Source organism: Periplaneta americana, chromosome 7 (genome assembly GCF_040183065.1).
Source record: "Periplaneta americana isolate PAMFEO1 chromosome 7, P.americana_PAMFEO1_priV1, whole genome shotgun sequence".
Classification (NCBI taxonomy): Eukaryota; Metazoa; Arthropoda; class Insecta; order Blattodea; family Blattidae; genus Periplaneta; species Periplaneta americana.
Window position 1 is genome coordinate 145,279,395 of NC_091123.1, and position 13,557 is coordinate 145,292,951.

General features: G+C 37.1%; 1 protein-coding gene across 5 annotated transcripts in view; it reads right to left on the reverse strand.

The window, feature by feature from the left end:
* LOC138703524 (collagen alpha-1(IX) chain-like) overlaps positions 1 to 13,557 on the reverse strand; it is a 223,596-nt gene that overhangs the window by 111,700 nt on the left and 98,339 nt on the right. For 3 of the 5 annotated variants that reach the window (XM_069831445.1, XM_069831446.1, XM_069831444.1), the window contains exon 4: positions 4,453 to 4,524. The exons of the other annotated variants lie outside the window; for them this stretch is intronic. In XM_069831445.1, coding sequence (XP_069687546.1) covers positions 4,453 to 4,524 — 72 coding nt within the window. The remainder of the gene's footprint in view (positions 1 to 4,452; positions 4,525 to 13,557) is intronic. 5 annotated transcript variants of the gene reach the window in all.

Genomic DNA, 13,557 nt, shown 5'->3' on the forward strand with positions numbered 1-13,557 from the left:
TCGCTACTATCGCCTCATCATCGCAGATCTCTCTCCTAGCAGCCGACAAAATATGTTACACTTTCGTTGTCGTGTTCTTTTGGAAAAATTAACACCTTCCTTCCATTATTGAAATATTAAATGCATAAAGTTAATTTATTATTTTAATGAAGTATATTAAATTCCACCATAAACTCGAAGATACCTCAAGAAATAAGTTAATATAATTTTTGTTTGTGCAAAACGAACTGAAATTTACTAAAATAGCTTCACTCATTCAAGATTATAGCGATAATTAACTATGAATTGAAACCAATAAATATTAATTTGCATTTCTCTTTACAACAATAATAATGGAAATATGAATTAATGGAGTAACTTACGTGTACCGGTACTTGTAGTGTAGGCTTACGTAGTTAACAAAATGGGATGAGGTTAGGGAATAATAATCACACCAGAATTGGAAATAAAACGTGATCAATACATTTTATTGCAACAGACTTTTTCTACGTCTCTAGTTGAAGCAACAAATAAAAATAACAACAAAATTAACATCTATAATTAAAAACATATCCTTTGAAGAAAAAATTAGGCCTAAGCAATAATAATCCTACCAGAATTGAAAATAAAACGTGATCAGTAAAGTTAATTAAAACAAACTTAATTTTTCTACGTCTTTAGTAAAATAACACATAAAAATAATAACAAAATTAATAGCTACAATTAAAAATATATCCTCTGAAAAAAAGTAGACCTAACCTTTATTTCTCTGGAAATTTAGCTGCCTAAGTGACAGAACTTTGACCGGTATCTAATGTCCTTTCGGTTGGACTGAAACATTTCATTGTGAAATTTAAGGATATAATGTATTCTAACAGTCACAAAGAACTTCAAATTAAGAGTTTTGTTTCTGCACAGCATTCTTGTGGAAACCCAGGAACCTTTCTGAATCTTTCGGAAATCGGAAAAAGGATAACTCTGGCCTCTTTCTCTTACTGTTGCTACAATTTATAGCACTACAAACGTCTCCTCCTTGTCCCATATTATTATTCCAATTATTATATTTTAGCCATTAACATTTTCATTATAACCAATAACGAACATTTCACAAGCATCAATGTGAAATACGCAAGGAGCTAGCACTCGATAGAAATACGACACAGTCCAAAGTCGACCATGGACAGTCTATTGTTTTTAGTTGCTAACCGCTTGGAGCGCTTTATCACGAGATTTGCAAAAAAACACCTCAAGCTTCGCGACTGTATATAGTAGACTGTGGCATTACTTAGTGTAGCCATTTTCAACCGGTGTGCCGAAGGTTATCGTAGCGAAAATTGGAACATAAAAGCGAAAAGAGTACCGGTAATAAAAAAGTGAGTCAACAAGCGTCAACATTCAACGAGTGCGACAAATCAACAATCAGTAAACACAATCCTTTTAAGAACCGTCAAAATTCCTCCTGGTTGGGAACCACTGGTTTAGATTATATGAGTGTGCCACGGGATCTTAATTTAGGTTACACCTTTAGTGTGCCACACGCTGAAAAAGGTTGAAAAATTCTGACTTAGCGTGTGAATAAGTAGTGAGTAACCTTCTACATAACGAATAAATCTCATTTACGTTGATTCTATAAGCCTATGTTGACTTGAATTGTCACACAGAGTTTGTGTGTACTCAAAGTTGGATTTCTAGCGTCTTGTCAGCTCACTTGAGTTGTGTGGATGTAAGGGGAAAATTGGGACGGTGTCGGATGTAGTTCCTGGTTAGATCAGTCGGTAGAGCATTCGTGCGCTAACAAGCAAACATTCTGATGGAAGCAGATAAAAAAGTTAAGATTTTTTCTTCCATAATGTTAATAATATCAAAACAAGTGTTTATAGAAATTTCGGCCACTCGACCGCAATTACGACGCCGTCCAGAAAGTAATTTTCCCTGGGGCCGTTTACAGACAAAAAGCACAATTGCATGGAAAGATTTATTGAAACAGATATAGTAATTGTTGCGCTATTTGTCAACACATTTCCCACTGGAATTGAGACATTTGTCATACCGTGGGATCAATTTTGTATCCTTGTGTCGTAGAAGCCAGCCGCCTGGGATCGGAACCAGCGTTTGACAGCCGTCTTCACCTCTCTGTCGGTCCCATGATAACGCAAATGTCTCAATTCCGGTTGAAAAATAGCTCAACAGTTGCTGTGTCTGTTCCAATAAATTTTTCCAATGAAACTGTGTTTTCTTTCTGTTAACGACCCTTAGCGAACTTATTTTTTTACGGCCCTCGTAATTGCGGTCGAGTAGCCAAAATTTGTATAAGCACTTCTTTTGACATTATTAACATGGTGAAAGAAAAAAATTTAACTTTTTTTATCCGCCTCCATCGGAATGTTTGCTTGTAAGCGAAGGATCCCGGGATCGGTACCCAACCCCGAAACAATTTTTCCCTTGAAATTATTTTCCATATGTTACGTTTTATAAAAAGAATTAACTCCTTGTGGGACAAATAGATCTGGCCAAGTGCAAAGTAACAATACCAAAAACAAAGGGTTAAAGCAAATACAATGCAGTCTGTGAAGTTTTTTTTTTTTTTTGTGTTTTTCTCAAAATCACCTCTGCATTACTAGTCCCGTTTTTTTTTTATCTCAGTGCCTCAATTTTGTCCTGGCGATCGTATAATAACATAAACAATTCTGCACTAAAGTTCTGCCGGTAAGCGCATGCTAATATTCTGGAATGCGCAGGCTGTTGACAGTCAACCACAACCTGTAGTACGAAGATCAGAGTGCTCAATATCTGGCTTGGATTCAAGGCTCCGCCGTGGCTCCCTCTTCGTTTAAAATCCATTCCAGTCAAGTGTCTGGGCGGGATCCGCCATAAATACGGACGTCCACGCATCCGTGAGTCAGGAAGCTTTAACATGTTAATAGTGCTAACATTTCGATTGGCGTAATTAGCTGTTATACAAACATGAACGAAGATTTAAACTGCTACTTTCGTGAGCGAATTAATGAATTCAGTGTAATTAATATAATACATAATATTAATCTGTCCTCAGCTTCAATGGATAACGACACTTGATTATGAAATCTCCGAAGTAGCAATTACAACAAATATGACTTCATCTCAAACGAGACTTTCGAGAACAAACTAGACATATACAGCGTATCCCGAATCTCACCGGACCGGTGGACAACAATGACGTCACGCTGCAGCGAAATAGGAACAAAACTGCTGGAAGGTTCGATGGCTGTCATGGCGACTGTATAAGTTGTTGTCTGTGCTACGCTAGCAAATTTTGCGAAATTTCCGTACTGCCATCTCCTTCAAAGAAAAGAGAGCATAAACAATTTATTTCTTGAACCGGTAGTAATAACTGGTCCGTTGACATGTTCGCTCATAAGCCATTAACATATTGTTTTTACGTTGTGCTCATTACAAACAATACAGCAGAACTAAAGCAGAACACACCGCCATGACACAACAGTGCACGATGTCATTCGTCTGCTATTTCCCGCCCTATACAAGAACCAATCAGATTCACTGATGGCGGCTGATGGAGACTGCCACCACCTCTGCAAGCTGATGGCACCGTGCGACACCGGTGGAGCATCAGTGACTCCATCGGTGAAATTCGGAACACTTTGATGCCATCAGATTGCTCAGCGCTGAGATTCGGAATACGCTCATAGGCTATAAGCTTGGCAGTAATGGTGATAGCTATAAGTTACCAAATTGCATTTCTTATCCGTTATGGTATAGGTCTAGGTCTATTATCATTATCATTATCATTATCATTATTATTATTACTATTATTATTATTAATATTATTATTACTATTATTATTATTATTATTATTATTATTATTATTATTATTATTATTATTATTATTATTATTATTATTATATACTTGATAAGTAAAACAGATAAACCATTCATGAGCTACTGAAAAAACAAGAAAACCAATAAGCAGAATAATATATTGAACATCTGAAACAATTATGGTGGTTTAAGATCCAAGTTATGTTTCTTTAAATAAAAAATTACCAGTATCGTTAACTTAATAAGTAGTAGTACTAGCAATAATAATAATAATAATAATAATAATAATAATAATAATAATACAGTAATAGAAACCTTTAACTGATAGGCTATGAAGTAAAAAATTCCCCATTCGCTATGATCTACAGATACCTATAGACCTAAGAGTCTCCCGAAGACAAGCTTGTCGTTGTGACCGTTCCAATCTGTATAATAATGTACAGTGTGATTGCTGCGTCGTGTGGCCTAAAGCTGGCTCGGTCCTGAAAACTATGACCTTGCTTTTGTAACAATAGGTTACCTGAAATGCAACAGAATGTGAAACGAGAAACGTGATATTCTCATGCAAAAATGCCAGCTGATCGCGCGACATGCAAGTGCAGCAGGCGCCTGGTGTGAGAGCAGCACACCAAGACGAGCATGCAGCAGGCTGCGTACCGGTGAACTGCGTGTAGTCGGCGTCGTCGTCCTCGAGGTCCTCGTCGCCGAAGAAGGGCGCGAACCCGCTCTCTGCACGACAAACAACAGCAATGCACATCAGCTACAATCGTTGCCATGGTAACCTGCAAACTGCGCTCGTTGTCATGGCGACCTGTAAGATGTACTAGTTGCCATGATAACTTGCAAGTTGCACTCGTTGCCATGGTAACCTGTAGTCTGCATTTGTTGCTATGGCAACCTGGAAGATGCACCCGTTACCACGATAACTCGCAATGTGCTCTCGTTGTCATGGTAACGTGCAGTCTGCATCCGTTGCTATGGTAACTTGCAGTCTGCACTCGTTGCCATGGCGACATGCAAGCTGCACTCGTTGCCATAGTAACCTGCAAGCTGCATCCGTTGCTATGGTAACTTGCAGTCTGCACTCGTTGCCATGGCGACATGCAAGCTGCACTCGTTGCCACAGTAACCTGCAACCTCCACTCGTTGCCACGATAACTGCAAGCCGGTCTCGTTGCCATGGTAACCTGCAAGCTACACTCATTGCCAACGTGAACAGCAAACTGCACTTGTTGCCATGGTAACTCACAACACTAGTGACGTCAGTTCGACCGTTGTCGTCGCTTGTGTCTGTGTATTACCACGGTAACTCGTCAGAATGCTGGGACGCAAAACCCACGCCATGGATGAATATATAATAGGATGCGAAACTTACTGAGTTTCTCGTTACACATACTAGAGGCGCTGTTGTAGAAATTGATCTTGCTGACACCTGTTGGGAGGAGGGGCGTTATTACAGAGTCCGTGGATATACAGAGTAGCGCAATCACCGAGTCGGCCGCCATTGTTAGTCCTTTTCAACTCGCTAGGGATAGGAATATTTGAAGTAAAACTCAGATATTTTTAATTTGAAGGGCAAAAACGTCTAAAGGATCTTCTCACATTATAGAACATTATTATCAGTCAACATACTAATGAATAAAAACTTCATTTAATAATTATTACAGCATAAATACGCATTTAAGTGCAATATACTCCTTCATAAACATCACAGTTATAGGTATTACAGCAGCATGAACTTAATAAATTACAATTAACAAATGAAAACAACAATTTTGCAAATAAAATAACAATAAATATAAACATTTCCAACTGCATTCCTCGTGCAAACTCTCCGGCTTCCGCATATAAGGGCACACTATACTGAAATTTCTCGAAGTTTATTAGTTTTAAGAGTTCACAACAGTGAAACCAATAACTACGATACTTACGAAGCTAGATTCACCAAATTTTGATCACTGGTATCTCTGCTTATTAGTGACAAGTGTACAAAATTGCATCCGCCTATGATACGTGGCTCGCAGTTTATTAATTATTGTATTAAAATATTGAACCACTTTATATAAAAAGTCGCACTACAATTGACATTATTCTTAAGTGATTTTCACTTACATGGCTCCTTACATACCGGTGCATGGAATCAAAGCTTACTATAAGGTTTTGCTGTAAAATTAATAAGTAAATTGCTAGAATTTTTTTATTATAAAATAAAAGAATTAAGTCATAAAAATTCCTAGTAATTTACCCATTCGCTGTACAGAAAATTCCAATAGTAATGTTTGTTCCAATGTACATAAAGAATCTTATAAGTGAATATCAATGGAAAATAATGTAAATTGTGACGCAAGGGACTTTTTGCATTAAGCAATACACTATATAATTAAGTTATTAATAAAGTGCAAACCACTTATCATAGAGAGAGACGAAAGTTTGTACATGTGTTTTTATATCAACCAGATATACTAGTGATAAACATTTTGTGAGTTTAGCTTTAAAAGTATGGAAGTTAGTAATTTCATTATAATGTCCCCAAGGATACACTGATGTGAGATTTTGTCATTTTTGATAAAAAAAATCGCTTCTTTGTTTTTATCTTTAAAAATTCATTTATGATCTAAAGATGCCCTCTGCCAATTTTCATGACCATACGACCGGTCTATCAGCTGTTTAGGGTCACATTTTAAACGGCTGCGGGCTCTGACTGTTAATTTAAATTCTCCGTCCACGATCTCCACTCTGAATTCTGCGACAATTTTGGAAATTACGCTATATTTCATACATTATTTATTATATTAGATTTCCGATTGAGCCAGTGCAGCTTCTTGACTTCTCGAAATATTTCTTCATAGAATCCAACAGGTTTTAGACCTACTTCAAAGGCTGCTTTCCTTTAAAATATATTCAGTTACAAAGGAGAGCACAACTCTTAGCTAAAGGAAAATTCCACTTGTTGCTAGTAGCCATAACAACGTGTTTTCCATGCTTGGTTTTCGTTTGTGATACAATAAATATTTGCAAGTTTCTAACAGTTTTATTGTTAGTGTTATAATAGTGTCTATAGTCCATAGTGATTTGTAAATAATATTTATCTATTATAATGTTTTCATAAGATTACATAATTTTTAGTCATCTTTATTTACTAGTGTAGGTTAGGTGTGCACAGCGTGGTAGTGTATATAAGGATAAGTTCTGTATATAATATGATAGTTCTATATGTTTCAAAATGCCTAGAAAATAAAGAGAGAGACCTGGTTAATTATTATTATCCCAAACTTTTGAAGTCAATTTTCTCCACTTTAATTTTCTGTAAATTTTGCATTGCTAAAAATGCTACTCTTTCAACAGATTCTGTACTACATGCATGATTTTTTGTAGAGGTTTTTGAATATGTTCTTAACAAAACTTACTATCAGTATTAGGCCTATACCTAACACTCTTTTTTTTTGTTGTTCTTGTTTAATCAATTGTCCGAAGACAGATTTGAACCTCATAAGTACTACCAATAAGGCATCACTCATGAGAATACTAGGCCAGGAGATAATGGGGTAGGGTGGCAAGTTTCTTTCCCCCTCCAATGCATACTTCGCCGATTAGCTACATATTCCACTAATCACACTTCAGATACTTACAAACAATTGTCTTCCTCTGACACATATCGTCAAGTGAGATGTACTGCCTGATTATATATTCTATGCATATCAGTCAGAAGAGGTATTTTTTAATAAGTTTTTTACGCTCGAGTTGAATTTTTCTGTTTTTACACTTTTAGTGCATTAAATATTTTTAATTATTTTTTAGTAAAATAAAAAGGAAAATTGTATAGTAAGTTTCGTTTCTGAAGGTCTGGCATGTATGTAGACAAAAATTCTGGCCAAAATAGTAGCAATTTTTGAAAACCTAAATTTGCACAATTTAAAATTACAAATTAAAAGTACAAAATTTCATAAATCTACTTAGAATAGTTTAGAAAATTGAAATTTCACATCAGTCTAACCTTAATCCTAGTTTCTACGATCTTTGTATTTTCTAATCGAGCCAAACAATACAATCTTGTCTCAAGAATAAATTCAGAACTTCACATTATATTATGTCATTCTTGCAAATAGCAAATAGGATTAAATTAAAAAAATGCTTGATTTGAAAGGGAGAAGATGGTAAAAATTTGACACTGATACTAATTGGTACTTGACTTTCATTTGTTTTATGTAGAAATATCATTGCTGAATCAACTTAAATTCTAGATTAGTTTTATAAAAATATTTTGGGGCCCAAATTTTGAAAAAATAAATATCAAAATACAGTCATTCATTAATCTTACAATGTATGCTCGCTTAGGTAGCGGATCGTTCCTTTTTTATATTTATAGTCACTTCTTTCCTTTTTCCTTATTTCTTTCACCTTGTCACAGAGAAAACAAATGTGTGCTTTTTTCAGTTCTCTGTGAACAGTTCTGAACACAGTAGCATTGCATTTTTTCGCACTTAAATTACATTCTTTCCCTATGCAACTGTATACTGCATAGCGCGCGCTGGACTAACAATGGCGGATTTGTCGGCATTTGCCGGCTCAAACGATTGCGGTACTCTGGATATCCACGGACTCTGCGTTATTACATCTAGCAGCGCACCAAGTAGCGAAAAGAGTAACTAATTACTCCATGCATTTAGCAGCGCACCTGGTGACGAAAATGTTAAACTGTGCAGAAAATATTCCCTCCCACCCTCATCGATATTCAAAACTAACCCAATTTAAAATAATACATTTACATTTTTATTCCTCACAGCATCTTCTACTGAAAATTCTTACCGGAGCCAACAGGAAGATACTCGTAAAAGAGACGATCTATTTTACACTATCCAATTAAAATATAACCAGACAGAGACAAAAAATAAAGCAAAAGATTAGATAATTGGGATTGTATTCTTTGGGTATTTATTGTACAGCGCAATGTAAAAGTCTGCAATAACTACTTAGTTCAATTTATTATATTACTATTACTTTACAATACATTCAACAACACTATTTTTACAACGTCCATAAACATCACTGTTTATACACACACGTAGTATCACTTTATGTTCACTTATTAACAAGTTTCTGTCTGCCATCTTTTCTCCTCGAGCAATATCTCGAAATGGATAAATAGAGAACTCTGGGTAATGTACCCAACACGTAGTTCTAATGTTCACTACCTACGACGTTGGGCGCTGATCATCTTATTTCAGCTCCCTGCCGCCAGATGGTGCTGACCGCAGTTTCGCATCCTATTATATATTTATCCATGCCCACGCAGGGAGACTGCAATCCTAGCATCGCCCACCTTGTGAGCTACTGTTGCTGTTAATATCGTGGCAGACAAGCTGGAAGTTGACTTCCCCGGTATCGCTGTCACTGTTACAATGCAGCGCCTCATGGACAGGCAACACTTCGTCACGGTAGGTTTTGCTGCATTGCCTATCTGTAAAAGCGTTCACTCACTGTGTTTAGAATATCGTTCTAACGATGATTGTGTACTCACAGGCGTTTGTCGAAGACTCCCTGCTCAAACACTACACATCAGATATACGATATTGGATATTTCTATATATTTGACATAATTCCTTAATTCCTTTTCAATCACGTTACGCAATAAGCAGGAAGTTTACTATAATAAAATTTATCTGATGTGAGGCACCAAGTTGTAACTTTCTTGCTCTCACTTGACATCCACAATGATCCACTGAGGGAGAAAGGAGGAAGGGTAAGTTAAACCGTACTAAGTCACACGTCCTTGAAGGGCCCTTGGGACTCATCTTAACATATGAAGGGTTCAGAACCATAGTGGGCCAAGCGCCATTTACTAAAACCGTAGAAAACAAGGCTTAAAATGAAGTTATTACCATAATTCAATGGAAACATATAGCAAGTAATATAAAGTATACACATTAAAACTGAATGATATCAATCTGCATTAAACTATGGTATTCACTTAACTTTAATCCTTGCTTTCTCCGTTTTTAATAAATGGCGCTTGGCCCACTATGGCTCTGAACCCTGCATATACCCTACGTATATCATTTCACGTGTCCATAGTTCGGTATATCTGCGACTGTTTTTTGTACCGTCGGCCCAGGCTGCTGGCATTTTGAATTAAAACAATATCTGTCTCCCTCCATACACAAATTTCACGTTTTCCAAATTAAAGCTTTAGAAATAGAACTATGGATTTCGCACATTGTCTTCGGCACTTGGGGCAAGTTAACACGAGTGTCAGCCACCGGATCTCTGCCGATCCAGAGATGCGCTCGGGCGTGGGTTCGATTCCCGCTTGGGCTGATTATCTGGTTGGGGTTTTTCCGAGATTTCCCCAACCGTAAGGCAAATGTCAGATAATATATGGCGAATCCTCGGCCTCGTCTTGCCAAATACCACCTCACTATCACCAATCCCATCGACGCTAAATAACCTAGAAGTTGATACAGTGTCGTTAAATAACCAAGTAAAGAAACGAGAGTGTCACTCGCACAGTGTAAGGGCTCGGATCCCTTCTCTTGCCAGGACTGCGGGAGTCCCACTCGATGTACAAGTTTTTAACATCTTCAACGATCCTGACCTGTTGTTGTTTTGTTATGCTCCCCACCCCCCTGAAGTGGCAGCAATTAGGTTACGTCCATTTTTAACTTTCTCCTTCAGTGAAGTTCACATATTCAGTTTTTCTCAGTCCCAAATTTCCTTGCCAGGACGCGTTTTCGCGCACCTTTTAAATGTTTCTCCATTGATAAGGACAGAGCCCTGGATGCCTTTTCCAGTTTATCCTCTTTTCTCCCTCATTAATTAATTAATTAATTCATTCATTCATCCATCCATTTATTAATGCCTATGTTCTTTTTATTTTCCATTCAGAAAACCGTTCAGTGGGGCAACCAAAATCTAACAGTGAGTGAACCAAGGAGCCAAGAGGCTTGGAGCCCACTCACACACGCCTTGAGCGCACATAACTTTGAGATTATTTCACTCATCAACTTGAACCGCTGTGCAATTAAAAGTGGGACTGAAGCGCGACTTCAAGGCGAGAGAGGGAGGAGACCGACCTAATTATGACACATCGCAACTGTCACTTGTCTATTTTTTGACAAGGACTCCTCCTTCTTCGAGAGCGACACGGAACGATGCGATGTCTTCAATTGCATTCCTTCATTTTATCTAACTATAGAGCCGCTTCTTATTTTGGGGACCACCGTCACTGATTCTTTCCGAGAAAAATGACGCCACTTCACACAACATTCCTCATTCCTTATTTTTCGCAACTCAGAATTGTCCTCATTAAAATCTTATCTTTCTCTTTAGTACTCAAAATATCGGAGCCAGTACAACGGAGTTCACAGACCTGCAAATAAACCCCGCAACACTGACAGCGCCTTCGCCAAGCAACGTGGCTTATTCCATTGTTGATAACATACTGAATCTACGAAGGTTAGATCTGCAGTTTGAAGTAAAACATGGTAAATTCCCCCGCACAGCGCAAGGTGCCAGATAGTTGATAGAAGTAGACTAACAGTGTTGGCAGTGGCAGTAGTTACAGTAATAGTTGATGAGTTGATAAATCTCACCCTCGATTGTCTTCACTGCGCATGCGCGATATATGACAAGGTTAGTGGGTTAGTTAAGTGGGTATCTAAGTGACGTTAGGTCGAGGAACTTAAATCATTGAAATTTTTTCACATATTCCTCGGCGTCACGTCACTTACATATTCCCTCAACTAACCCACTAACATAGTAGACATATTTATATTCATTAGTCATAAAACAACAGTGTTTTCCATAAAATCGTTAAATTGTACATAATGTTAAAATACAACAGTATTAAGTGTTTTTAGTACTGTTGTATTTCAACATTATGTACATTTTAACTTTTAATAACCCACTAACCTTGTCACATACGAGACTTTCAGACAGCTTCAGAACAGATGATAACTCGATTTTATGCTTGCATACCGGCGCAGACGATTAGCGCATGCGCAGTGAAGAGAGGCCGAAAGTGAGATTTATCCACTCGTTAATAGTTGTGATGTTTTTTTTTTTTCAATTGTGGAGATTATTGAGCGTCTGAATTTAACGTAGGCGAGAAATGGCAAAACACATAAACATACAAACATGCATGCTACGTACATATATACAGACATATGCCATACATAGTACATACATACATACATACATACATACATACATACATACATACATACATACATACATACATACAGGCAATGAGATGGGTGTATAGATGAATCGATGGACAGACAGAGAGACCAATAGAGAGGCAGGCAATCAGGTAGATGGATGGATAGACAGACAGATAGATACAGCAGGGCATTGATTGATTGATTGATTTCACGAGGGCTGCATCCACTTACAAGCACTTACAAGAGAATATTCTAATGGGGGCAGATAAAAAGGTTATTTTTTTTTTCTTCCACCATGTTAATAATGGCAAAAGAGGTACTTATGGCCACTCGACCGCAATTACGAGGCCGTCCAGAAAGTAATTTTGTTTTTAGAGTGTTAAAGGACATTTTCCCGTCATTACTACTAATTCCACAAATTGGGACATCTGGCCGACATCTACGGCTGACCACTAGGATTCAGAATAAAAAGCAGAGGTTAAATTAAAAATAAGATACAATATGATTTGCGGAGAGAATACAGAACAATGATAAATTTAAAAATAAAGTACAATTTGATTTCGGAGAAACATGAGATGAAAGTACAATGAAGAGTAATGAAATAAAGTAAAACAATATATAATATTACGTAGTGTTACACAAGTGATTGTGTGAAATGGATAATGAATCTCTCAATACCATTAGACAAATTTTGTTAATGTCCTCATTAGAAAATTTAAGAGAAAGGAGAATAGTTTTGGTTAACTTAAATGAAGTTTCCCTAGCGCCAAAAAGAAGTTCTTTCACTTCCCATGCATTAATGTTCATTTTGTATCTCTCACTGAAGTGAGGAATACATGGGTTGTAAAAAGACTTCTTTCCGTCGTTAACGTTATTGGCTTGTTGATCATCCTTCTCAAAACGGACTTTAGGCTGTTTCTTTAGTTTACTACCTTTATTAGCGAACAGAACACATGAGTTGGCTCAGACGGTAACATTTGAGACTCGTATTCGGGAGGTCCCGAGTTCAAACCCCATGGCCAACCAATCTGACTGAGGTTTTTCATGGTTTTCTTCAGTCAAGAAGAGAAATGCCGGAATGGAAATTTAGATACCATGATTCATCATCGCCTCAATCACCAATATCATAAAATTAATAAAATAGTAAAAACTGGCTATTGGTATACCCAAAGATCTTAAACACGCGATATAACCACAGACGGTAAAGAGTGTATAAATAAACTTAAACAAATTTACTCAGTGATTCAGGAGGATAGGGGCATACTCTGGTTGAGTGGTGATAGTATGGGTGATTTTAAAAGAAAAACGTTATATAAACATATTTCTATTTCTCAACGGTTTTGGAGGAAACCAAGCGAAACCATGAGGAACGGGAACAATGCAGCTGACAGTAAATGAAGAGATCGTTACCTGTATGTTGTGTTTACTTGTTATTTTCTCCTTATATAACATGTTCAAAAATACCATCTTAAGCCTGGATACACTTTGCAGCTGGTGTACCCTAATGTAGTGTTGCTAATTTAAGCTGGTACGAACATTCCTTAATGTGATCACAAGGATATCAACTTCGGGCAAGTAATTACTCCCGTTTCCATTTTTAATT